The 26,604-nt window shown below is 38.8% G+C and overlaps 1 protein-coding gene across 1 annotated transcript in view; it reads left to right on the top strand.

The window, feature by feature from the left end:
- The window catches only part of LOC111568229 (potassium channel subfamily K member 2), a 49,877-nt gene that overhangs the window by 15,402 nt on the left and 7,871 nt on the right, over positions 1-26,604 (top strand). Inside the window, exons 4-6 of the mRNA XM_023269767.3 lie at positions 12,828-12,988; positions 17,505-17,700; positions 22,539-22,681. Of these exons, the coding sequence (XP_023125535.1) occupies positions 12,828-12,988; positions 17,505-17,700; positions 22,539-22,681 (500 nt within the window). The remainder of the gene's footprint in view (positions 1-12,827; positions 12,989-17,504; positions 17,701-22,538; positions 22,682-26,604) is intronic.

The raw sequence follows: 26,604 nt of genomic DNA on the forward strand, positions 1-26,604 counted from the left end.
CTGTTTGCACAAAACTTGCAAAGGCACCATGGGATTCTTGCACAGAGCTGCACAGCGGCTCGGTGGTTAGCAGAAGATTGGGCCTGGGATCTTTCTGTGTTGAGTTTGCATGTTCTCCTGGTGCATGTGTGGGTTTTTCCAGGTTCTCTGCCTTCCTCCCACAGACCAAAAACATGCTGAGGTTAACCCTTTTGTTGTCCTGCTCGTCAAAATTGACCCGTTTTAAAGTTTGAAAATGTGGAAGAAATTATATATTTTCACAGTGAAACTTCTGATGTCCACATTTTCAACATTTTTGGGAAATCTTTGAAAAATTTTTGGTGGGAAAAAAGAAAAGCTAAAAATGTTTAAGAACATTCACAAAAAAATCTACCAAAATCCAGCTGTTACTGGATTTTGGTAGATTTTTTTTGTGAATTTTCTTAAAGAAAATATTAGAAGTTTTATTGATATATATGTAATCACTTTAGATATTTTTAGGATTTTTTTGAAGATTTTTACTCATTTTTTGAAAATATTTACAAGAATTTTCTTGCCAAATTTGGGGATTTTTTTTAAATTAAACTTTTAAGGGAAACTTTTAGGAATTATTGGATTTTCCTTGTTGAAGGTTTTGCAGATTTTCAGAAATTTGGGGATTTTTTTTTGCTACATTTTTGAATTTTTTTCAGACAAAGAAACAATCTTTTTGGGTGCACATAAGTGAAGACAACAGGAGGGTTAACTGGTGATAGAGTGGCGAGTCAGCTGAGCAGTCTTTGTAACTGAAGCTCCTGCCATCCATTCCTGAACAATAAACCCTCTTTCGAATCCATGATGATTAGAAAACCCTTGTGCAATTATGTTAGCTCATGAATAAAAGTGTGTGTTTTCATGGAAAACATGAAATTGTCTGGGTGACCCCAAACTTTTGAGCGGTAGTGTGTATTTGTCCTCATCAGAACAAAACCCATTAATTCAACAGATAATAGGTCACTGAGTAAGGAACTAGATCTGCAACCTGCATATCAGCTCAGTACAATGAGCCCAAACCACTGCTGAATAGGGCTTAAACAAGTGGTTTAACACTCGCTGTTGCCTCATCTTGTAGCACAGCACTCGTCTAATCTGTGCAATCAGTAAATTTGTCCTGAATAAATCATCTTTGACCCTATTTGCAAGTTTTGAAGTGTCATCAGGGTTAGGTACTGATCTCTGTATCACACCTAATCTCCTGCTCCATCACAAGAACGGATGTCGAACATGCAAATGAAATGTTAATGATAGCATGTCGGTCTATCAGAAAGCCAGAGGCTGAAACTCTAACTCGCTTCCCTTTTCCATCGTCTCTTTTACACCATCTCTCTCTTCTCTCTGTCACCTCCAGCTGTAAGAGCTCACTAATCAGGAAAAAAGCAACAGCTCTCACACACACAGCGAGCCTAACAGCTCATCTGGCTCTTCCTAGTGGACCTTGACAGATCGCAGGGTCTGTTCAATCAGCTGTAGGGTGCCATTTCACATCTCCAGCTCCCTGTCAGAGCCCAGAGAAAATGTAGCACCCGAAGTTTTAACCAAATGATTTTTGCTCTCTGGTTGGAAAATTAGTGAGCTTGTTTTGTTTTTTGTTAGAGTATTGTCCATCATGTTCAGGAATCAAGCTGAACTTGCTTATTCTTCTACAGCACCGTCTCCAGATCTCTAGGTTTTGGTGCAGTGCAGCAGAATTGCAAAAAAACTGGCAGCATAACCACACACACATGTCTAATCTTCCTGGCTGTCCAAGCAGGCCTTAACATATCAGCTCGTCTGCTTCGGGAGCTGCTGGGCTTCACTTCATGTCTCCGAGGCTCGTTCAGAGCTCATTTTCACGTCGCACAGTGTTATGCTGCGGTTGCATCACATTGCAATAAATGGATTTGGTGGTAAAATATACTACCATTCAAAGGTTTGGGGTTACACAGACAGTTTCGTGTTTTCCATGAAAACTCACACTTTTATTCATGTGCTAACATAACTGCACAAAGGTTTTCTAATCATCAATTAGCCTTTCAATACCATTAGCTAACACAATATAGCATTAGAACACAGGAGTGAAAATTGTGTCACCTTATAGTAACTGCATCAAATCTAAGTTAAACAGCAGGTATTTGCTCTTATGTAAAATTCGAAACTAGCAGTTTAGATTTAGTATTTTAAGAATAAATTCCTCAAAGTAAGAAAATGGTGCAACAAACGTCAACACACCTTTAATGACTGAGATTCAAATCCTTTTTTCCCTCTATTCTTTGTTTGTCCACCTTAATCATCCTCTGCAAAGAAGACACCAGTGTTACATAAATCTCTCTTCTTCAGAGACTATTTTTTTTCAGCTGTTCTTTGCTAGAAGGGTTTTGTTGCTTTATCTTTGTCTTTATACAGCTTGTTCTACTGGATTTACATCTAGAGAGATACTTGCTCTGGTCATAGTTTTCACTTTTTTCTTCTTTAGAAAGTCTTGTGTGATTTTGGCAGTGTACTGTAGGTCATAAGCACACTGGAATATTCCTCTTCTGCCAAGCTTCTGCAGACTGGGAGTCATCTTGCCAGTCAGTATTTTGATATATCCACAGGACTTCATGGTGCAAAATAAGAATATATACACTACCAGTCAAAAGTTTGGGCTCACCCAGGCAATTTCATGTTTTCCATGAAAACTCACACTTTTATTCATGTACTAACATAACTGCACAAGGGTTTTCTAGTCATCAATGAGCCTTTCAACACCATTAGCTAACACAATGTAGCATTAGAACACAGGAGTGAAAATTGTGTCACCTTATAGCAGTGATTCTCAAATTTTTTCTGTCGGGCCCCCCTTCAGAGGACAAAAAACTTTCGTGCCCCCCCAATAACTTTGTGCATATATATATATATATATATATATATATATATATATATATATATATATATATAAACTGTGAAAACATGAATATGCAGGGCTGTGTTATTTTATCTGATTCCATTTTGTTGTTTTTCACAGTAAAGATCAGGGGTGTCAAACTCATAACATAAACCCCAATCTGATCTCCAGTGAGCCCCACCAGTAAAATCACAGCATAATAACCTATAAATAACCAAAACTCCAACTTTTCCCCTTTGTTTTAGTTCAAAAAAAGTACATTCTGAAAATATTCACATTTAATGAACTATCTTTTTACAAAATATTATGAATCTGAAATTTCTTAAGGAAAACAAGTTCAATATCAACAGTAGCCTGTTATGCCTCAGTTCATCATTTACACATGCATTGTAACTGCCAGATAACAGTTTATCTACAAAAACACAAAACATTCAGTCACAGGTATCTGGAACTGAACAATCTAGTATTTTACTTCATGATCAGAACAACTTGTCAAGTTCTAGAAATTATTTTAAATTTACAGTTTTACAAATTTACAATTTACAGTTAATGTTGTTGTGATTTTTATCATTTGTAAAGTCGTCCCCGCGGGCCGCAATGGACCGTCTGGTGGGCCGGTTTTGGCCCACAGGCCGTATGTTTGACATTGCTGGTAAAAAATAATCAGAGGAGATGAGCCGAGTATGTGACGTGATCGAGTACGCTGGTGTTCTGACTGCACATTAACGATGCGTTCTCCTGTTCTCTGGAGTCTGAACGGCCAGCGCATACACCATAGATATATATAGAAGATCATTATTATTCATATTTTTTTATACAGTCTATGGGCCAGCACAATTTCAGTATTGTTGTACGCCGCGAAAAACAGGCCGACGTTAAAACAATAGTTCAGCTAACTAGTTCCGTGTTGAAGGACCTTTTCCTCCCAGTCGCCCGCGCCCCCCCTGACATGCCTCTGCGCCCCCCTAGGGGGGCGCGCCCCACTATTTGAGAAACACTGCCTTATAGTAACTGCATCAAATCTAAGTTAAACAGCAGGTATTTGCTCTTATGTAAAATTCGAAACTAGCACTTTAGATTTAGTATTTTAAGAATAAATTCCCCAAAGTAAGAAAATGGTGCAACAAACGTCAACACACCTTTAATGACTGAGATTCAAATCCTTTTTTCCCTCTATTCTTTGTTTGTCCAGGGTAATCATCCTCTGCAAAGAAGACACCAGTGTTATATAAATCTCTCTTCTTCAGAGACTATTTTTTTTCAGCTGTTCTTTGCTAGAAGGGTTTTGTTGCTTTATCTTTGTCTTTATACAGCTTGTTCTACTGGATTTACATCTAGAGAGATACTTGCTCTGGTCATAGTTTTCACTTTTTTCTTCTTTAGAAAGTCTTGTGTGATTTTGGCAGTGTACTGTAGGTCATAAGCACACTGGAATATTCCTCTTCTGCCAAGCTTCTGCAGACTGGGAGTCATCTTGCCAGTCAGTATTTTGATATATCCACAGGACTTCATGGTGCAAAATAAGAATATATACACTACCAGTCAAAAGTTTGGGCTCACCCAGGCAATTTCATGTTTTCCATGAAAACTCACACTTTTATTCATGTACTAACATAACTGCACAAGGGTTTTCTAGTCATCAATGAGCCTTTCAACACCATTAGCTAACACAATGTAGCATTAGAACACAGGAGTGAAAATTGTGTCACCTTATAGCAGTGATTCTCAAATTTTTTCTGTCGGGCCCCCCTTCAGAGGACAAAAAACTTTCGTGCCCCCCCAATAACTTTGTGCATATATATATATATATATATATATATATATATATATAAACTGTGAAAACATGAATATGCAGGGCTGTGTTATTTTATCTGATTCCATTTTGTTGTTTTTCACAGTAAAGATCAGGGGTGTCAAACTCATAACATAAACCCCAATCTGATCTCCAGTGAGCCCCACCAGTAAAATCACAGCATAATAACCTATAAATAACCAAAACTCCAACTTTTCCCCTTTGTTTTAGTTCAAAAAAAGTACATTCTGAAAATATTCACATTTAATGAACTATCTTTTTACAAAATATTATGAATCTGAAATTTCTTAAGGAAAACAAGTTCAATATCAACAGTAGCCTGTTATGCCTCAGTTCATCATTTACACATGCATTGTAACTGCCAGATAACAGTTTATCTACAAAAACACAAAACATTCAGTCACAGGTATCTGGAACTGAACAATCTAGTATTTTACTTCATGATCAGAACAACTTGTCAAGTTCTAGAAATTATTTTAAATTTACAGTTTTACAAATTTACAATTTACAGTTAATGTTGTTGTGATTTTTATCATTTGTAAAGTCGTCCCCGCGGGCCGCAATGGACCGTCTGGTGGGCCGGTTTTGGCCCACAGGCCGTATGTTTGACATTGCTGGTAAAAAATAATCAGAGGAGATGAGCCGAGTATGTGACGTGATCGAGTACGCTGGTGTTCTGACTGCACATTAACGATGCGTTCTCCTGTTCTCTGGAGTCTGAACGGCCAGCGCATACACCATAGATATATATAGAAGATCATTATTATTCATATTTTTTTATACAGTCTATGGGCCAGCACAATTTCAGTATTGTTGTACGCCGCGAAAAACAGGCCGACGTTAAAACAATAGTTCAGCTAACTAGTTCCGTGTTGAAGGACCTTTTCCTCCCAGTCGCCCGCGCCCCCCCTGACATGCCTCTGCGCCCCCCTAGGGGGGCGCGCCCCACTATTTGAGAAACACTGCCTTATAGTAACTGCATCAAATCTAAGTTAAACAGCAGGTATTTGCTCTTATGTAAAATTCGAAACTAGCACTTTAGATTTAGTATTTTAAGAATAAATTCCCCAAAGTAAGAAAATGGTGCAACAAACGTCAACACACCTTTAATGACTGAGATTCAAATCCTTTTTTCCCTCTATTCTTTGTTTGTCCAGGGTAATCATCCTCTGCAAAGAAGACACCAGTGTTATATAAATCTCTCTTCTTCAGAGACTATTTTTTTTCAGCTGTTCTTTGCTAGAAGGGTTTTGTTGCTTTATCTTTGTCTTTATACAGCTTGTTCTACTGGATTTACATCTAGAGAGATACTTGCTCTGGTCATAGTTTTCACTTTTTTCTTCTTTAGAAAGTCTTGTGTGATTTTGGCAGTGTACTGTAGGTCATAAGCACACTGGAATATTCCTCTTCTGCCAAGCTTCTGCAGACTGGGAGTCATCTTGCCAGTCAGTATTTTGATATATCCACAGGACTTCATGGTGCAAAATAAGAATATATACACTACCAGTCAAAAGTTTGGGCTCACCCAGGCAATTTCATGTTTTCCATGAAAACTCACACTTTTATTCATGTACTAACATAACTGCACAAGGGTTTTCTAGTCATCAATGAGCCTTTCAGCACCATTAGCTAACACAATGTAGCATTAGAACACAGGAGTGATGGTTGCTGGAAATGTTCCTCTGTACCTCTATGGAGATATTCCATTAAAAATCAGCTGTTTCCAGCTACAATAGTCATTTACCACATTAACAATGTCTAGACTGGATTTATCATTCATTTAATGTTATGTTCATTGAAAAAAAATGCTTTTCTTTCAAAAATAAGGACATTTCTAAGTGACCCCAAACTTTTGAACAGTAGTGTCTGATTTTCATACAGGTGTGCATTCGTAGTCAAAAAGTAAAAGCTACACTGTTAGTTTTCCCTCTGCTCATCTAAGATTGAGTCTGTTTTTCCACTCCTGTGATTTGCAGAAATTGAGCGTTCTCTTTAAAAATGATGGGTTTACTGACTTGAAGAAATCAGGTGTTTTGTCCTGTAATGAACTGAACCTTCAGCTGAACAGATGCTTTGATTCAGAGAAGACACATTTCTTTTTAGTTTACTTTTTTTGGGAAAACTCAAACACCCTCAAGGCCGTCTCCTCTGAAAAGAAGTAAGGTGGGGTTTTATTTGGTACATAGCAGAGTGCTCGAGCTTTGATTTTGCAGCAGAAATCTCAGGTGGTGTTTTGTGTGTATTACCTTTGATGCTTGTTCATGATAAAAAAAACTGTAATTTCAGTGCTGCCTATTGGCAATCTTCATAATTTTGCCTGATTGGTACAAAATGTTCTGTGATCTTTATGCTGCTGTGCAAAGAAATCATATTTTAGAAAAGCTATTCCTAAAGCCATTGTGTGGTTTTTATGTGCTATTATATATGTTTTTTTGTCAGTGAACAGCCTATTAAGAAATGCAAGTCTCAGAATGGATGCCAGACAGGACAGTTTTGTGTAATCTCGCAGCTTTGTTTAGGTCAGCTGGAGGTGGTTGAGCATGAATTCATATCAACAGACTGATTTGTCTATGTGGAGATCTTTAATTGGATGCACATTACTGAAGAAAATCCTCTCCCCGACCCCTCTTTGTTTCATCTTTAGAGGCAAACCGCAATTAAGTCACAAACACACTGGAGGGGAAAGCCGCTCATCGCTCTCCATTGACTTTGTATTCCGCGGAGGTGCCTTCTTGTCACTTTGGTGTGGTGGGATGCACAACCAAAGAACCAAGAATTAACTTTTTATTAACTGCCAAACCAAAAGAGCTGAGGCTTAACGGACACGAGATTTGACATAGGCATGAAGAAGTGAGGCAGAATGGGAAACCTGCAGGTTCCTGATCCTCTCTATGTCGACATTACGTCACTGTATTTCTGTATAAAGCGTTCTGACATGATGTAACTTGTGCTGGAGCTAAATGTGGATGAATTAGAAAACTAAGCAGCAGTGTTGTGTTGTGCTTTAGGTAACTGCACCCCAATGTCCATCCACATCAGCTCTATGAAGGAAGTGCAAATTTTCTTTCATGTGATTTACCAACTCTTTAGAATCTTGAAAAAAGGACACACCATTCCAGTTAAATTTCTCTCTGGCAGCTTCTTACAGAAATGCATCAATTTCATGTCTGAATGAGCATCCCGGTCACTTTTCTGTAAAAGTTTTTATGGCGATCTTGCTGGGTCAGATCTACTAATTTTTATGCATCATTTTCAACAAGGCAGAAGTCTGAGCTGCGTGGCGTCGTTTTAACAGATAGGCATGCATTAGTGACTATTTGAAGCTGTGTGGACCAATTTGGTGAAAGCTACTTCCTCAAACTGGCATTAAAACTTTCTCTAGACTGCAAATCAAACATTTACATGCTTTTAGACTTTCTGTAGTAGATATTCTGATCTAGCAGGGGTAATAGAAAGCTTTATTTCCTCTCTAAAGGCCGCAGCTCCTGTGATATTCTCCTGATAGCTTGGATGACCTCTTGAGTGTCAACTTTGTCTCTAAACTCAGTCTCTCTGAGCTCCAGAAGTATTGCCTGCTCTCCTTGTTCGATGACAAACACCCTGGAGAAGGCTGCTTCCACTTTTCAGCACCAATATTCCAAAACAGATAGCACAAAACACCGCTGGTGAACCAAAATTACAAAACACGTCAAATTCACTTTGCCCTATGGTCATTACAAGCTGAGATGTCCATAAAAATAAAACAGCTGAGAAGAAGAGAATAATTGAGGGGGTTAGAAACAGAGTGGTCAAACCCACAAAAAATCCAAACTGAGTTTTCTATAATTTCTGTAATATTTTATGGTCTAAATTTTGTTCAGTTGTAGCTTGAGAAGATTATTATTCTTTCCTACGAACCTGACCCCTGATGTACTCTATTATAAGGTTGTTTCTAGAGAACAGTAGCATGAAAAGAAAACACACTTTCTGTAGACTTTATGCTCCAATCTGAATGTGAAATCGAACCAACATCCTTCCTGTGTGTCAAACGGTAGGGACATCACTGTTTTCCGTAGAGGTTTACTTTAATGCCACTTAAACCCACCATGGCAATGTTTGAAACAAAAAATCCCAACAAAACCAACACGGTAGTGTCCCATTTCAGAGGCTGCGTCTGAGTGTTTTTTAAATGAGACACACTGCACCTACAACAGACTTCTTGTTTGCTCCTATCGACTACCAGTAAAATGACTAACCCCCTCATGTCATTCTGCAGGTTTTCAGTCATTTTTATAAGTAATTTTACCTGTAAAATCACAGCATAATAACCTACAAGTAATGACAACTCCAGAGTTTTAGTGCAAAAAAGTTTACATTTAATGAACTATCTTTTTACAAAACATTATTAGCAAACCGAAATTTCTTAAGAAAAATAAATTCAATTTCAACAAATTATACCGCAGTTTATCATTTACACATTACAACTTAGTCACAGGTATCTGGAACTGAATGATATAGTATTTTACTTTATGATCAAAATGACAAAAGTCAGACAAAAAAAAGACAAAAAACAACAAAAACAAGACAAAATATTACAAAAATGAGACACAAAACGACAAAAGTGAGAAAACGACAAAAGCGAGAAACAAAATGACAAAAATGAGACAGAACATGAAACAAAACAAAAAAGAGGCAAAAATGTGATAAAAAAGGTAGAAAGGGACAAAAAAATGACAAAAGCAAGACAAAAAATTACATAAATGACACAAACAAGAAAAAATGACAAAAGCAAGAAACAAAACAACAAAAAAATAGACAACACGAGCGAGATGAAAAAACACAAAACAACAAAAAAGATACACAAAACAACGAATAAAGCAAGACAAAATGACCAAAATAAGACAAAAAACACAAGCGAGACAAAAAGGAAAAGTATAACGACAAAAGCGAGAAATGAAACAACAAAAACATGAGACAAACGACAAAAATCAAGCAAAAGAAGACAAAAACAAGACAAAGTATTACAAAAAAGAGACACAAAATGACAAAACAGCAATGAGCGATGTAATATTTTACTTTACAATCACAACAACTTGTCATGGTCTAGAAATTATTTAAAATTTTTAGTTTTACAAATTTACAATCTACAGTTAATGTCTTCTCTGGAATTTTTATACTTTATAAAGTCGTCCTGCGGGCTGGATTGGACCCTCTGGAGGGCCGGTTTTAGCCTGTGAGCCACATGTTTGACACCCCTGATCTAAGGGTTAATGAAATGGGACAGCCTTTGTTGGCTTCCAAATGCAGCCTTCGAAGGATGCAGCCTCTGAATCGGGCTAATGTGTCTAACTGAAGCTAACGACGTCGTACAGTTAAACTTCTTCTGCTGTTTTTTTCCCCTACCATCATTTAATGAGTGAGGAAAGAAGTTGTCGGGCTTTTATTGTCTCTTACGATTGCCTTCGTTCCTTCAAGAGATCGTAGAAACCCTGACATGTTCCTGCACGTGATCGTTACGTAACCTGCTCTGTGGTGTCATTAATGATGTGATCTGGGGCCCGTACTGAGGAAATCCTGTGGTTAATGTATTATTCATGCAGGCAATGTTATAGCCAAGTGTGGGACTAACTGAAGGACCTGGAGAGTAATTGGTGTTTAACCTTTGATTGGAGTCCTGCAAGAGAAAACTATGGAAGCAGGACAGAATATGGAGCTGCTAAGTGCTCGAATGCTTCAATTCATGCTTGTTAAATCAAATTCCCACCCACTCACCCACCCACGCATTAAGTGCTGTACTTGTCTATTATTGACTGTGATTATTCACAACTGGGTGACAAAATTCCCAAGTGAAACCCACAGTTGTATCTCAGTACATACATGTAAAACTCGTTCACAGAGCCCCTCTAAGCTTGTCTGACTTTGACATAACATTCAAAACTGAGAATAGAAACAATGATTAATGCGTTTGATTCAGAAAGAATTGAATAAAGTGCAGCTTTAAATTAGAGGGTGTCCATTTGCTTGTCGTTTGTTCACCCAGACGTGTTAAAATCCTGTCTCCCATTGGATGTAATCATGAAAATACTGAGACTTGATTGACAATTTCCTCACATTAGGTGTGACCCTGCTCCAGTGCGAGACTGGAAAGTCATTAGAAGGCACCCTGCAGGCCCTATCCGGAGACAGATGACAGCATTAATAAAGAAAAGTGGGAGTAGTTCATTATGCAGACGCCTTATGAAACGTTAAATAATGAAACTCATCCTGTATGTTGTTGCGTGTGTGGAGTCGGGTTCATGTGAGCCATACGTCTCTTAGGTTTTTGCTCAACGCCTCATTTTCTGGCTGCATAGGAGATGATGGGTCTGGAGAGAAGATGAAAGGCAGTGGACCTCTGATGGAGTCGTATTGATCTTTCCATATGAGAAACTCTACATACAAAGGCCTCCATGCACTTCGGCGTATGGATTAATTTTTTTCATTCTTCATTCATGTCGGAGTAGCTAGAGAACAGAGGGTGTGAATAATAAACTCCAGTCGGAGTCTGAGCCTTTACACCGCTTCATTTCTCACTACTGAAATCTCTCAAAGCTATTCTTGTGTGCCTATCAGCAATCATAGCACAGCTGAGCTTTGCGGAAAAATTTTCCCGTCTGGCAAGTTTAGTTTTTTGGTCCCGTAATGAAGCAATGCAATGGGGATTTTCTTTTGTGTTACATCACATGAAATTTTTGCTTTCCCTTACAATTCTTTGAATCTGCAGTGCTTCTGTTGTGTATGACAGGAGCTTAGGAATACGTAGCACATCGTAATGTGTTACTGTAGCTATTATTACATGCATTAAGCATCACACAGCTGTAATCATAACAATATGATTACAGCCACAATCAGAGCAGCAGGCTGTAGACTTTCTGTGCCGGCCTCGTAAAAAGAGCAGGACACAGCCCAATGTGCATGCTAAAATTAAAAGAAAGATATGAATTATTTATTCCTCTAAATAAAACAAAATAAATTCCTTCAGAAATATGGTGCAAAAAAACAGGCATGTATAAACCCTGATACTTGAGACTATAATGAAACCTAGGATGTCTAATATTAAACCCTGGTCAGCTACACAGCAGCTCTGCCATACCACAGCAAACCTCTACTGGAAGTAAAGGTCTGGTGTTCATGTGACATCTAGTTATGAGCACAGAGTGTATATAAGAGATGCATGTAGCCTCACCATCTGAAAAATAAAGCCGATTCAGAATGGCCAGTAGGGGGCAACTCCTCTGTTTGCAAAAAGAAGTCAGACTATGGAAGTCTATGAGAGAATTACACGACTTCTCTGATTTGCTACCTCTGTGAACATTTTCCTAATGGGTTTTGGGTTTCTACTGCTGTTTTTTTTGCCTTTTTGAATGCAGCGTGACGTTGCTTTTGTAAAATATGGTCCCATTTAAAATAAAACGGACAATAAAGCAGGTTATGTGAAGAGAAGACTTGGAGTTGCAGGTTTGACAGGTCAAGGTTGCAACAAGAAAGACATTGCTAAGACGTCAGGATAAGAAAAAGGCTTGCCTGGGCCATGAAACACCGACAATGGACTACTGAAGACTGGAAGAAGGTTTATGGACTGACGAATCAAAATTTGAAATCTTTGATTCATCATGCAGGATTTTTGTACGCCATCCAGTAGGAGAAAGGATGGTTCCTCAGTGTGTGACATCAACTTTCAAACTTTTGACCGGTAGTTAATATTGCAACACCATAGAAAATAAATACAGCAATGAAAGTCTGTACCTTCCAGTGAAGAGGCAAAGTTGAGCTCTCAGTTATGTAACACCTACTATTTTAAAATAAAGCCCTCTAAATTCAGTTATACCACTGAACATTAACTTTTTTTTTTGTTTGATAATATTCAATTCATACAGTAGAACAATTCACAATCATAAACCACATTTCATAGCTGGAAAGCGGAGACTGATTCCAACATTTGACCCCTGTAAAAGTGTCATCAGGCACTTTTTAAAATGCCATACTCACAGGAGATTAGTCCGACAACATGCACGACGGCACTACGTCAGTATGTTGCAGTTAATTTATACTGGCAGTTTGGATTAAATGGTACATGTTCTGCTCTTTTTTCTTCCTGTGTCTCATTTCTCTCAGGATTTGGGAACATCTCTCCGCACACAGAAGGAGGCAGGATCTTCTGTATAATCTACGCTCTGCTGGGAATTCCCCTGTTTGGAATCTTACTGGCTGGTGTCGGTGACCAGCTGGGGACCATTTTTGGAAAGGGCATCGCCAGAGTAGAAAAGATGATCGTGGTGAGCTCCTTTGGTTATGTAAGCTTGTTTTTGTCTTTGCCATGGATACAAGGAATCACATACACCAATCAGCCGCAACATTATGACCACTCACAGGTGCAGTGAATAACATCGATCATCTTGTCATAGTGCAACGTTCTGCTGGGAAACCTTGAGTCCTGACATTCATGTGGATGTTTGACATGTACCACCCACCTAAACAGTGCAGGTCAACCAACCCCTCAACCCTCAACCCTCTATGGCAACAGCAGTCCTTGATGCCAGTTGCCACCCTCAGCAGGACAATGCACCTGGACATACTGCAAGGAGTGGCCCGGGGAACACGATAGAGCTAAGGTGTTCACCCTGGTTCCACACTCACCAGATCCAGATCTTTTTGAGCATCTGTGGGATGGTCCAGGATAAGCCTGATCTAGGTAGGTCCCACTCTGCAAACCACAGGACCCTCAGAATTCACTGGTACCATCCTGGTACCACAGGACATCCCTAGAGGTCCTGTGTCCATGTCCCACTGGATCAGAGGAGTTTTAGCACCTTAAAGGGGACCAACGCAATATTAGGCAGGTGGTCATAATCTTATGCCTGATCGGTGTCTACATCTGAGGACACTTCATTCAATAGCTGTCAAGACATGGCATTAAAAAACAAAAATGTCAGCCTCATAAGGGAAAACTCGGTCAGTAGACAAAATTATTAGGACCATGAATGACTGGACAAAGGCTCATACTAATGCATCCAGTGGTTCTTGAGCTTTTTCTGGACAGACATTGCCATTCTAAAAGGAAATCTGAATTTAACACGTTGCATCTTGTTTGTTTAATAATTTAACTAACAGAATCTGTATTTTACAAAATGTATTTTGGGGAGGGGTACTATAGCCTAACAGCTGGATGCAGTGACCTTCTGGAAGCCTGTCACTAATTAACAATAGTAATATAACAATAGTAGGCAGGTGGTCATAATGTGATGCCTGATCGGTATATGGTTTAAGTTTTAAATTTTTGAATTTATTGTGTACCTAAAATCAAAATACATCTGTCAAGTTCGGTATTGAAAGCATCGTGTTAAGAAGTGCAGCATGTGATGGACGCAAACAGAATCACAGCACCTAACCAAACTCTCAGGTGAATGCATATTTGTGTGCAATGAGCTCCTTCAGTTTCACAGAACTGCCACATCTGACAATGCAAAGGCAGCTACATAGCTGATTTACTGTAGCTGTTCCTCTAAGCTTTACAGTAGAAGATTCACAAGTGTGAGGTTTGCTTTTGGCTCAGACTTCTGCAGCCTGTACTTAACTGTGTGTGGATGCAGTTTCAGGGGGTTGCCATGTCAACAGACTCCTGAAGAGTGATCTAAAATGCAGTTTGTTTCACTACTGAAAGCTCAGTTCAGTAAATTACTGTTGGTGTTTTCATTGCCTCACCATCATCATCCTTGTTTGTGGAGCGAACCAGCAGCAGCACAGATGGTGGGACTGTAATGATGGAAGTCACACATTGACTTCTGTCACTTACAAGTACATACGATTTACACATGCTCACAACCACGTGGAACACGGAGAATATAGATGGACTACGAAGAACAGTCTGGTTGATGGCTAGTCATTAAAATTTGCCTGGAAACGCCAACCTTACCGCTAAGCAGCTGCTCTGTGCAACTTGGTCAGGATTATATATGACAAAAACAGGGACGGCCGAAGACTTTCCTCCTGTCTGGTCTCGTCTTTGACCAAAAACTAAAGTGTTTTCATAACTGAGCAGGGTCAGACCTAAATGCATTTGTTCAATATCATGTTTAAATGAAAAAAATTAGAGGTTTAAGAGCTCTTATGTGCAGCTGTCCTGGTGAAAATATGCACCTGTATTGAGAGCACTGAGCGGTAAAATAAATATACACAGAGTAACAGTGCTTTGTGCTGCATTAGATTTGTTCTTACGTTCTTCATAGCTCTCCATTACAACCTGTTCCTCTTGACTGGACTGGGCGACACACACAAAAAGTGAAATAATTGGTCTTCTATGACAGCTTGCACAAAGCCTGCTGCAGACAAACAAAGCTAATAACCACCCTTATCATACCCATTTTATGATTTGGGGTTTTAGGCTTTGTCAAGTTAGCTAGCTCAAAGAAAGCTTGGCTATGTTGAATGATTCAGTTTAGGAATAGATTGTGGATTTGGATAAAAGTTCCAAAGTGTACATATAATCTCTTTTGCTACACATCAGTGTTGACTTTTTAGTATTATTGTAGATACTGGTCTTTTCCTGAATTTGACCAAGTGCCTAAACAAAACCTGATGTTTCATGAATACAGATGAAATACTGTAAAGATTCAGTGGCAACACTGTGCAACTTGTAAGATTTGTTGATTACCTGTGTTTTGTAATAACAAAAGTCTACTTCCTTTTTGCTGAACAAGTATTATGTCACCATTGATTCAAGGTATAATTCACTTGGGCCCAAGATAAACATATTTTCACCAAATGTTGTATATAAGTGCAGTCATGTTTCCAATAGTGCTGAAAAATGTCAAGTAGTTCTACTTCTTGGATAAAAGTCAGATAAAATGATAATAGAGGCCCCTAAAACAGTCACTGATTTCAGTTAATAGCCTCCAGTTTCAGTATGAAAGCACTGACAACAGCAATTTTTCAAGATCCGGATACTTGGCCAGAACACGTTAATTATGATTTTGATTTATTGCTGCCTCTGTTGCTCCCCGGGGAGGAAGAGAGAGGTTGTAAGCTTATTTGAACAATGCAAGGCTACCTCCTGCTGTACAGTCAAAATGCTGAAGAACAACCTCAGCTCCACCAGTCCCTTTGGAATACAATAATGTTCAGTGTTCAGCTGATTTGTAAGGTTAACTGTAGATCACCTTAAACTCTATATGCTCCACTGCTCTGTGCGGTTCAACAAGGACATAAGACCTCATAGACACACTGATCTGAGCTTGGCTTGATCTTTATAGTTCCCCTCAGAGGCACTGTGCTTTGGGCTTACGTAACGTGAAAGGAAAAGGGCATGATGCACAGGGAACCGCTGGAAAACAGTCACCTCAAGTGGAAAGGCAGCACAGAAAACAGCAGCATGAAGGATCTACTGTAATATACTGTAACCGTGAAGAGAAATTGAAATTCGCATATTTACAGCCGGCAGCTCAAGCTGTAACCGTAATGAATCCATTAGGATATCTGCTACTATGACTGCATGTGGATTATTGGGTAAGTCGTTGGTATTACAGCACATGTGAGGTCCGTTAAAGTCATGTGTCACCTCTTGTGGGTGGGCGGACCATCTGACGGCAAAAGTTATGTCACATGAACTTCGCAGCTTGACGTTTGAGATGTAAGAAAACATAAAATGTGCTCCTAGAAGGAGGTCGAAGGAAATGAGTCATCACAGTGTTTAGTGAGCAAAAAGAATAAACGCCTGTGGGAAATCAGGCAAAGGGAGGGGGGGGCGGCTTGTTTTCAAGTTAATTTCAGCATTCATTTCCTACAAGGATAACTGTGGACTGAACAGAAGAAATGTCAATGTTGGGCAATTAACTATTGTGACAGGAAGACGCAATGCTTCACGACAGTATTTAGATAAAAGCAATGTCAATGCCATAACATCAAACCATTCTGCCTACTGAAATCCAGGCTCATGGTTTGCATTCATAGCTGCTGCACTGCTCTCTGTGTGTTTAAATTGTTTGTGGCATCCACAGATACTGACACTACTGTTCAAAAGTTTGGACTCACTTAGAAATGTTCTTCTTTTTGAAAGAAAAGCAGTTTTTTTTCAATGTAGATAACATTAAATTACAGAGGGTACTTGGTTTACAATGTCCTCGACCTACGCTGTTTCATCATTATGTATTGAATTGTGCTACATTCTAACTTTTTGCCCTTCATTATGGCTCCCAAGTGTAAGTCAGACTCTTCTGATGGCAGTGCTTCGAGGAAAAGGAAAGCCATCTCCATGGAAGTGAAATTAGATATAATAAAACGCTCAGAACAGGGCGAAACATAGACAAACATCGGTCAAGTTGTAAAAACAGTGCAACATTTTGTATCGACCCTCTGTGATGGAGTGAGACTTTATCTGGTCCTCTCATCGTTTATTGAGCCTTCACACAGGCTACTAAAAACCTATCACTTAGCTCCAGAATTAGCCGCCGTTCCCAGCTCTCTCTAGCTCGACACACAAACACACACACACACACACACACACACATACACACTAGCTGGAAACAGCTGATTTTTAATGGAATATCTCCATAGAGGTACAGAGGAACATTTCCAGCAACCATCACTCCTGTGTTCTAATGCTACATTATGTTAGCTAATGGTGTTGAAAGGCTCATTGATGATTAGAAAACCCTTGTGCATTTATGTTAGCACATGGATAAAAGTGTGAGTTTTCATGGAAAACATGAAATTGACTGGGTGACCCCAAACTTTTGAACGCTAGTGTATTTCAAAAGCTAATTTTCTTTATCTGGACATCATCTATCCCCTGTACAGAAGTGGAAAGTCAGCCAGACGAAGATCCGTGTCATCTCCACGCTGCTCTTCATCCTGTTCGGGTGCCTCATCTTCGTGGCCCTGCCAGCGGTCATCTTCCAGCAGATCGAAGGCTGGAGCACACTGGAGTCCATCTACTTTGTTGTCATCACCCTCACCACCATCGGCTTTGGAGACTTTGTCGCCGGAGAAAAAGGTCACTTGATCGCCTTTTGTATTTATAGGCCGTCTTTCATTTTTATGTCTGGCACCTCGTTTAGAATCAGTGTATTTATAGCTGAAGGATTCTTCAGCGAGCCAGACTCAAAGATGTGCACAGCAGTGATGAGCCACCCACTGGCCTGCTCTGTGCTCCACTTTATGATACTTGTACTCTCACAGTTTTTCTTATGCAACTCTATCACTGCACTATGTTTAACACTCCACAAATCTAAACTTATTACTGCCAAAAAAACCTCAAACAGGTTATGAATTTTCTTGCTCAGATCATAATAGTACATTAAAATCAATATTAATCTGAGTTTTCGGCAAATAACACTGTGTGAAATACGATAAATTTCAGACATATTTCATACATGAAAGAGCCATTAGATGCAATGTGACACATGGCAGCCACACCTTTTAAACAGTTAATAAATATAATTACAAGATAAGCACTCAGAGCGCGCAGTATTCCGCCAAGCCTGCTTAATCATTGTATGATTTCCGACAGATGAAACCTTTAAACAATTCGTGGTCCGCAGTTGTCGATTTGTTGTAGGATCGCAATCATGTGATGTAGTTCACTTGCGGTCATAGTTACAGTGACGCCGTGCCGCTATCTCGCAATGATACAAAAATGTTAAACAACTCCGTGGATCCAGACTATAAGCCACATCACTGCCAAAATCTAATCACTTGGTCCTTGTGTCATTTCTGACCTTCCCTGAAAACTTCATCCAAATCTGTTAGTCCATTTTTGAGTAATGTTGCTAACCGACAGACAGACAAACCAACGCCGATCGTCACATAACTTCGCCACATTCCTTAGTAATAATCTGGAAACAAATTGAAAACGTAAATAGAAAAATATTTATAGAATATAGAATTTACTTTTTTTCCAGTATTGGTAACACTTGCAGAAAAAAATTGTATTATATATTGATTCCAGGATTTAAAAATGTTAGTAAAATAAAATATGTAATCAAAGATATTAATCTTTTCTGATTTATAGAATTCTAACTTTGTTATGCAGCTCAAGTGTTCTCTCTACTTCTAGCCAGTGTTGTGATGTTTCCATAGAAGTGCAGGACTTTATATTGCAATGAAAAATTTGCCCACACTAAGTGAAAATGTGACAGGAGCAAAAAAAGAAAGCATAGAACTGGGGTTCATAAGGTTAATTAGTAATAAAGGAGTAGTTTGCGCTAACCACCAGATGTTTGAGAGTTAATTAGACTATGAAAGAACTGATTGTTTTTCTGTTTTGCAGATATTTATGACTTAATCGCTACCTAATGATGCCTTAATATAGCGTCTCTCAGTCTGTTCTGTAGCGACACAGCATTATCTAGTGTTCAGTCATGAGGTATTAAGGAACTGCTTATTAAGAATTCATTAATTCCCTGTACCATTTTGTGAAATGTTACCATGGTGGACTACTTCTTGACCGGGAGTGATTACTATCATGAAAAAGTAATCATGAATAAACAGTTTACTTTTATGGCTTTATTTTAATCTTCAGACATAGCTCAACTGTCTCCCCTTTTCACAGTTTGATGCAAAATTAAGCTAACCAGCTGCTAGCCTCAAATTCATATTTAGCATACAGATATGAGAGAGGTAATCACAAATCCATCTAACTAAAGAAACTGAATAAGCGTACTGCATTTCCCAAAATGTCGCACTATTTCTATCACTAATTTGTTGTAATTTCATTTCAAAATTTTAGAAGCAACATCTTTAGCATTGAGGGTAAATAATCAAAAACTGACTGCACACATTTTCCTCATACAGGCTGTGTATGTGAGATAGAAAAAAAATAAGAGGCATGTGCTCATTTTTTTGACTGTGTTTGTGTTACTTACATTATAAGGACCCAAATGCATTTACACAGTCACTTCATGGGGATGTGTCTTTCTAATGGGGATGAAAATCAAGTCCTCATAATTGAGGGTACATGGTTTAAGGTTTGTGTAAAGTCAAAGTAAGTCTGCAGGAAATAAATGCAAGTCCATGTCCTCTGAAGTCACGGTGTGCGTGTCAGTTTGTGTGTGTGCAGCAGGTGCTGTTAGCTTAATTTGACCTGCTTGGCAGATAACAAGGAAGAGGCAGATGGGAAAAATCACAAACACTTAGCTGCTAGATTAAACTTCCCTGAGCAGGCCTAATGATTATAGATTAGATTACACCACCTGTGCCAACCCCCAGTTGTTACAGTAAACTAATCAGCCTGGACTCCTGTTAGTTTAACTGGTGCTGCAATGGATGGTTATCTAACTGCACACTGAGCAGACTGGCTGTGCTGTTGGATCCCAGCTGATAGTTTAAGAAGTCACTGAAAGGCACAGACAATAACAGGACCTGATGTGGCTCGTACATGTACTGAAGATAATATTGGCACAGGGACTTTACTTACATCAGAGGGTGATGTTGGATAAATCCATGCAGCTGATGGAACATAGATTCCAGCTTGGGTTATCATGGCAAGATCTATTATCATTTCAAAACATCTTTTCCTGTGTTGCTCATATATAAATATCTGTATGTGGCTCAACCCAGATACATTACCAGTCAAGAGTTTGGACACACCATCCCATTTAATTTTTTTTCTTTATTTTAATGACTACTTACATTGTAGATTCTCACTGAAGGCATCAAAACTATGAATGAACACATGTAGAATTATTTAGTAAACAAAAAATGTGAAAGAAATCAAAACGTTTTATATTTTTCATTCTTCAAAATAGTCACCCTTTGATTTGATGACTGCTTTGCACACTCTTGGCCTTCTCTGGATGAGCTTCATGAGGTAGAACCTGAAATGGTTTTCCAATGTACGTCACCTTTCCCGCCCCAGGAAACTCTTGGTCTTCCTTTATTTGGGTGGTCTTCATGTGAGCCAGTTTCGTTGTAGCGCCTAATGGTTTTTGCAACTGGACTTGGGGATACATTCAAAGTTTTTGCAATTTTCCAGACTGACTGACCTTCAGTTCTTAAAGTAATGATGGACTGTTGTTTCTCTTTACTTAGCTGATTGGTTCTTGCCATAATATGGATTCTAACAGTTGTCAAATAGGGCTGTCAGCTGTGTACCAACCTGACTTCTGTACAACACAACTGATGGTCCCATCCCCATTAAGAAGGCAAGAAATTCCACAAAATATCCTTGACAAGGAACACCTGTGAAGTGGAAACCATTTCAGGTTCTACCTCATGAAACTCACTGAGAGAATGCCAAGAGTGTGTAAAGCAGTAATCAAAGCAAAAGGTGGCTACTTTGAAGAATCTAAAATATAAAACATATTTAGAGATATTTCAAAATTGTTTGTTTGCTACATAATTCCCTTTATCTTGCTTCATAGTGTTGATGTCTTCAGTATATATCTACAATGTAGAAAGTAGTAAAAAGAATAAAGAAAAAACAATGCACGAGAAGGTGTGTCCAAACTTTTGACTGGTAGTGTATCTAGTTCATTATATTCTGTGAACTCCTGCAGAGGTCAGTGTTTCTGTGGTTTACCTGCTAACCTGCTACAAATCTCATTTAAGTTCGTAAAATTCAGGATAATGGCAACTCAGGCTGTTTTTTATTAACCCTCTGTTCAAGGGGCTCCCGGGCATTTTATGCTGCTGCCTCATGTTTTATTCACTCTAGGCTCATTTTCCACAGCAAAAGTCCTGCACCTCTAGGGAAACAACAAAACTATGGCTAGAAGGAAAGAGAAACTTTTGTGCAGGACACAAAGACATTTTTAAGTTTCTCTTTCTTTGCTTTTTTCAAAAATCATATAAAAAGTTTGATTTATTCTATTTATTATTTTACAAAAGTAAAAACTGGAAACAACATACGATTTTTCCAAGTTCCCACAACTGTTACCAACACTAGAAAAAATGGTGACTTGATTATAAATATTTCACTATTTACATTTTTAATTTGTGTCCAATCTGTTGGTTGTAAACATAGCCTGCAGTGTTTGTCACTTGACTGTAGGTCACAGCTGATTTACTAATGACTTCACAGTTGCATCAACCTCTTTTAATTTTTATTCGGTTTTACAGAATTTGGTTAGAGCTAACATTTTATTTTTCAGACACATAGATTTAATTAATTTACTGGGCAGAACATGTCATCACACATTAACGAAAGTCACCAGTCTGTCTGTTTACATGTCTCTGGTGAATGGTGTTTTTTGGAGATTGTTTTATTTTTTAAATATGGCGTGACTTTCAAACCCATCAGTGGATTTTGGGATTCAGAGGGTTAAATTCAAACATCTCTTATCATAAATATTCTTTTGAAGGTTTATATAACGACATACTTACAGTTAAATGGTGTCACATCATCCTCAGTTTATTTTTAGTGCCAGAAATAAGGTTATTGATTATATGACTGATAACACCAAGTTAATTAATTATTTTGCCTTGAAGAAGGACATGTGATCAGTAATGTACAGTGAAAGGCACATATGGATTGTCAGACCCATTACAAGGCTTTGTATAGTATTAGAGCAGCAACATCATCAATAATAACACATTCTACACATGACTAAAGTAGTTCCACTTTAAACGGACTCAGACGCACAGGGGCAATTAAAGGCCATGCTACAGCAGAAAGACTACTGACTAAAAGAGAAATACTGAGGCTCATTGAATGATACGAGGATAAAAGTGAAGGAAAGATTTCATTTGACTCAGTGTATCAGGCCTTCATTCATGATACTCAGACTAAAATAAATCCTGCTTGCTTTTTCTCACATTGATAAGGTTCAGTAAGTAGCCCAAGAGGATGTAAGAACCTTTTATAACACACTTGTTGGGTCCTTTGTTCGGCAGGTGGGTCAGAGAGTCTTAATTATCTCGACTATTACAAGCCCGGGGTGTGGTTCTGGATCCTGGTGGGTTTGGCGTACTTTGCTGCAGTGCTCAGCATGATTGGAGACTGGTTTCGGGTCATCTCCAAGAAAACTAAAGAAGAGGTAAGTGCTACGTAACATTAAGGTCATGCACATGGGAGATAAGAAACCTTTTTCTATTAAATAAGGACAAACTGAGCATTATCTTGATATAAAGACAGATAGGGAGAATTTTGGGAGTCAGTGATTGTCTGTTTGTAGCTTTATGTTAAATTGTCAGTGCTCACTGACATTTTCTTGGTCTTAGTGATGAATCTAGTGATCCAGCCATCCAGGAAAATATCAACTTTTCCCCACAAGTAAGACATTTAAGTCCAAAATCATTATTCTTGACTAATAGGAAAAGTACAGGGTTATGTTTTTTCACTGGGCACATGATAAGCAGTGTCCAGCACACAAACTGGCAAGAGTTACTACTTGTGCTTTCCAAGAATCAACCAGTCAGCCCCTTGCGTCACAAGATTTTGTCACTGTTAATGAGTAAGCAGATAGAGACTCTTAACTGGGTCATAGGTTCTTATACAATGATGAACCAAAGTTGTAGTTAGCATTGTCCCCATTAGAGTCGGCATACTGACAGATTTGCTTTTTGTTTTTGTTTTTTTTTATTCTGACATACAGCAGTTGAGGAACACTGTGCTTGTAATTTTGCACATCTCTGTCTCCCTAATCTCCCGAAACATGGCAAGATTAACTTTTATAGAAGCTCAAGGCAAAAGATTTGCTGATTGGCTCTTATCAATCTACCAAGTGGTGTACTATATAAGTTAAAATGCTGTTATGAAGAGGCTAAAATCACAGTTTTCCCCTCTATAAAGCACGGTGAGAAGATTGTACAACTATGTAAAACACTCCAAAGTCAATATTTTACCAACATTACAAATTCATTATCAAACTTTCACAGACCTTACTGCTCTTGGGCTTCGAGGCTCCTGGTCATTTGTAATCCAGTCTTGTCTAGGATATCTGTGGAATTGTGATGCGATTAAGCCCAAGTGGGAATAACAGATAACAGCCAGTCCTCAAATGGAAGCGATGGAGGCAGGAGATATAGGAAGACCTGGAGAAAGAAATTCAAATCCTGCCTTACTTGCAAACCTTTGCTTATTCAATTGGTTGCACCATAAAGTGATTTTTTGTTTAAGAAAGTTTCAAAAAGGTGCCTTTTGAAAATCATAGATGCCCATACTGAAAGCAGCACTGCAACCTGCTAAACGGTGTGCATTATACAAGTATATGTGTACACTACCTTTTCAAAAGTTTGGGGTCACCCAGACAATTTAGTTGTAGCTTCTGATCTCGATGGTCATTGAGATCAGGAAGCGGGCAAGCAACTCAAAAAGGAAACCATACTTTCCTTGTTGAGTTGTCGGTTTAAAAGTAACGCTATTTTACTGACAATTTCGGGTTTTCCATGAAAACACACTTTTATTCACGTGGTACAATAATGCACAAGGGTTTTCTAATCATCAATGAGCCTTTCAACACCATTAGCTAACACAGTGTAGCATTAGAACACAGGAGTGATGGTTGCTGGAAATGTTCCTCTGTACCCCTATGGAGATATTCCATTAAAAATCAGCCGTTTCCAGCTAGAACAGTCATTTACCACATTAACAATGTCTAGACTGGATCTATCATTCATTTAATGTTATTTTCATTGAAAAAAAAAATGCCTTGCCTTCAAAAATAAGGACATTTCTAAGTGACCCCAAACTTTTGAACAGTAGTGTACATACAGTATGTTAAACAGCTGAGAACGTGTCTTTAACTTTAGCTGTATGGTTCAAACATGTCTTGTTCTTTCATATTTAACCCTCTGAGCCCCTAAGCAGTTTCTAGGCCTTTTTTTGTTCCTTTCACATGGTAACTCATTGTGGGTTCATTGTTCACTGCTGATGATGCACCATTCCTGGTTTTGTACTCGTGGCTTAGTTGACGTGCTTCTTGTTTCTTTTGTTTCCATCCTGTCCTCTATCTGCTCTGTGTAGACACAGCCTGCAGTTCAGCCCAGTTTAGCCAATACGTCCCTGTATTCTTATTTTATTTTTCAGTAACTGTTTAATAGTTGCATCTAGGAGTGCAGATTTTATTATACACTTATTATATGCATTTTTTTTAATACCAAAAATAAAGTGATTTTGATTAGATATCATAGCTTAAGTTTCAATTTGGTTCCCAACAGAATGACATTTTTTGAAATACTGTCAGAGAGTTAAAACTTTAATGCTTGCTTTTTGATCGTTCCTGGTAATTATATTAAAGATGCCATGTGTTTCAATCCTGCCCATGTTTGGAGGTACAGAAGGTTAAAGAAAGCATCACATCAGAGTTTGTAATGCCTCTCTACATGCATTAGACCTCTTCACTCTGATGCTGCAGCTGCTGCTTAACGTTGAACCCTTCGCACCTCTGCAGCAGCCTGACTCCCCTCATGGTGCCTGAGTAATACCTCAGTGTTTTCCAGTTCACTCTGCAAGGCATAAATCTGAAGTGATGAATCTCCATCCTGTCTTTTCCCCGTGAAGTCAATGCCATCTCATGCAGGATTTGGATGAAATATTTGGTGTGTTTGCACTGGCTGGTGCTGAGTAATAAGATACCTCACTGTTCTGGCAGGTTCATTATTTACATGTAAAAAGCTACAGAGAGCCACACATGCGCCCTCCTGCATAAACCGACCACAGGCTCATCTTATTTCTTTATCCTATGGATCATAAAGAAGGCTTGGAGGGGCTGTATGGACGTCTGCAGTGGGAATCCTTCCACGGGCATAATTAGGAGTGCAGTTGTGGAGGCTGTGAGCTCTGAGGAGAATTACATTACTGAGGGAGAAGGTTTCTAGAGGTTGGGGGAAGGGATGAGGACGAGGGAAAGTGAGAAGACGGATAGGAAAGCGGGTGGCGTTTTTTGCTCCGATGTGCACACGCATGCAATCACTCATGTCATAAATTTCAATTCAAGTGCTCTAAGCAGGCACACCTCGGAGTCTAATAAATAAATAACCAGCCTGAAGAGAGAGGCCTAATGCATTATGAAGGCTGAATCAGTGATGTATTTGCTTCTCTCTCTGCTGTCACCTTTCAAAAACCCCAAACAAACACAGAGCCGATCAGGTACAGTATATAGTCGCACCAAAGGGTCACACTCTGCTGAACTTTAAAAAGGTAATTTCATATTTATTGCCTGAAGCTTCTGCACTTATCTCAACAGGCAAGTGATGATTGGGGAAGATTATGTCTGCAGCCTGAAATGCAATCGCTAGCTTGCTGTTAGACAGTAGAAATCACAGCACGAACTTCTAAAATTCACCTACAATCCCTAAATATTTTTCTACTTTTATTCCTTTTTTAAATAGACTAAATGAGCATTGTTGCTTAAAAGAGTTGTTCATGTTACTTATTCACACGCTAAATGACATCTCACCACATCAATTTCAAAAACGATCTCCTCTGGTACAAGTTTCTCTTCTTTTCCCCTCCATAAATCTCCACATCTGCCTTTCGCCTGGGATGACGGATGACCATTTACTGCAAATAATAGATGAAGGTTATGAAGTACTTTCAGGGGCAGCGCTAATTGGAGGGCGGGCAGGACATGTGGAGGAATGCTCGAGGGAAACAGTGGTCTGAACAAATTAATGGACGTGGTATTTATGATCACAAGAGCGAGTTCCATTAATACTTGGTCAGCAGTTGACATTTGGGAGGTCACTTCTATTAACCCGCTCTGTCTGACAATGAATACATTCAAAAGGAAAGACGGGAATTGTGCGCGGATATGATAGCTCGTAATTATTTTACAAATCATGTTGTCTTGTGACACACCATGACAGTTTGAGTTTTTTCCTTTTTGCTCCCGTCACATTTTTTTCACAGTGGACTCATTTTTTACTGCAATATAAAGTTTTGTACCTCGATGGAAACAGCACAGCCATGGCAGGAAGTAGAGAAAACTCAGAAATGTCATTAAGTTATAATTCCATA

This window comes from Amphiprion ocellaris, chromosome 12 (assembly GCF_022539595.1).
Source record: "Amphiprion ocellaris isolate individual 3 ecotype Okinawa chromosome 12, ASM2253959v1, whole genome shotgun sequence".
NCBI classification, from domain to species: domain Eukaryota; kingdom Metazoa; phylum Chordata; class Actinopteri; family Pomacentridae; genus Amphiprion; species Amphiprion ocellaris.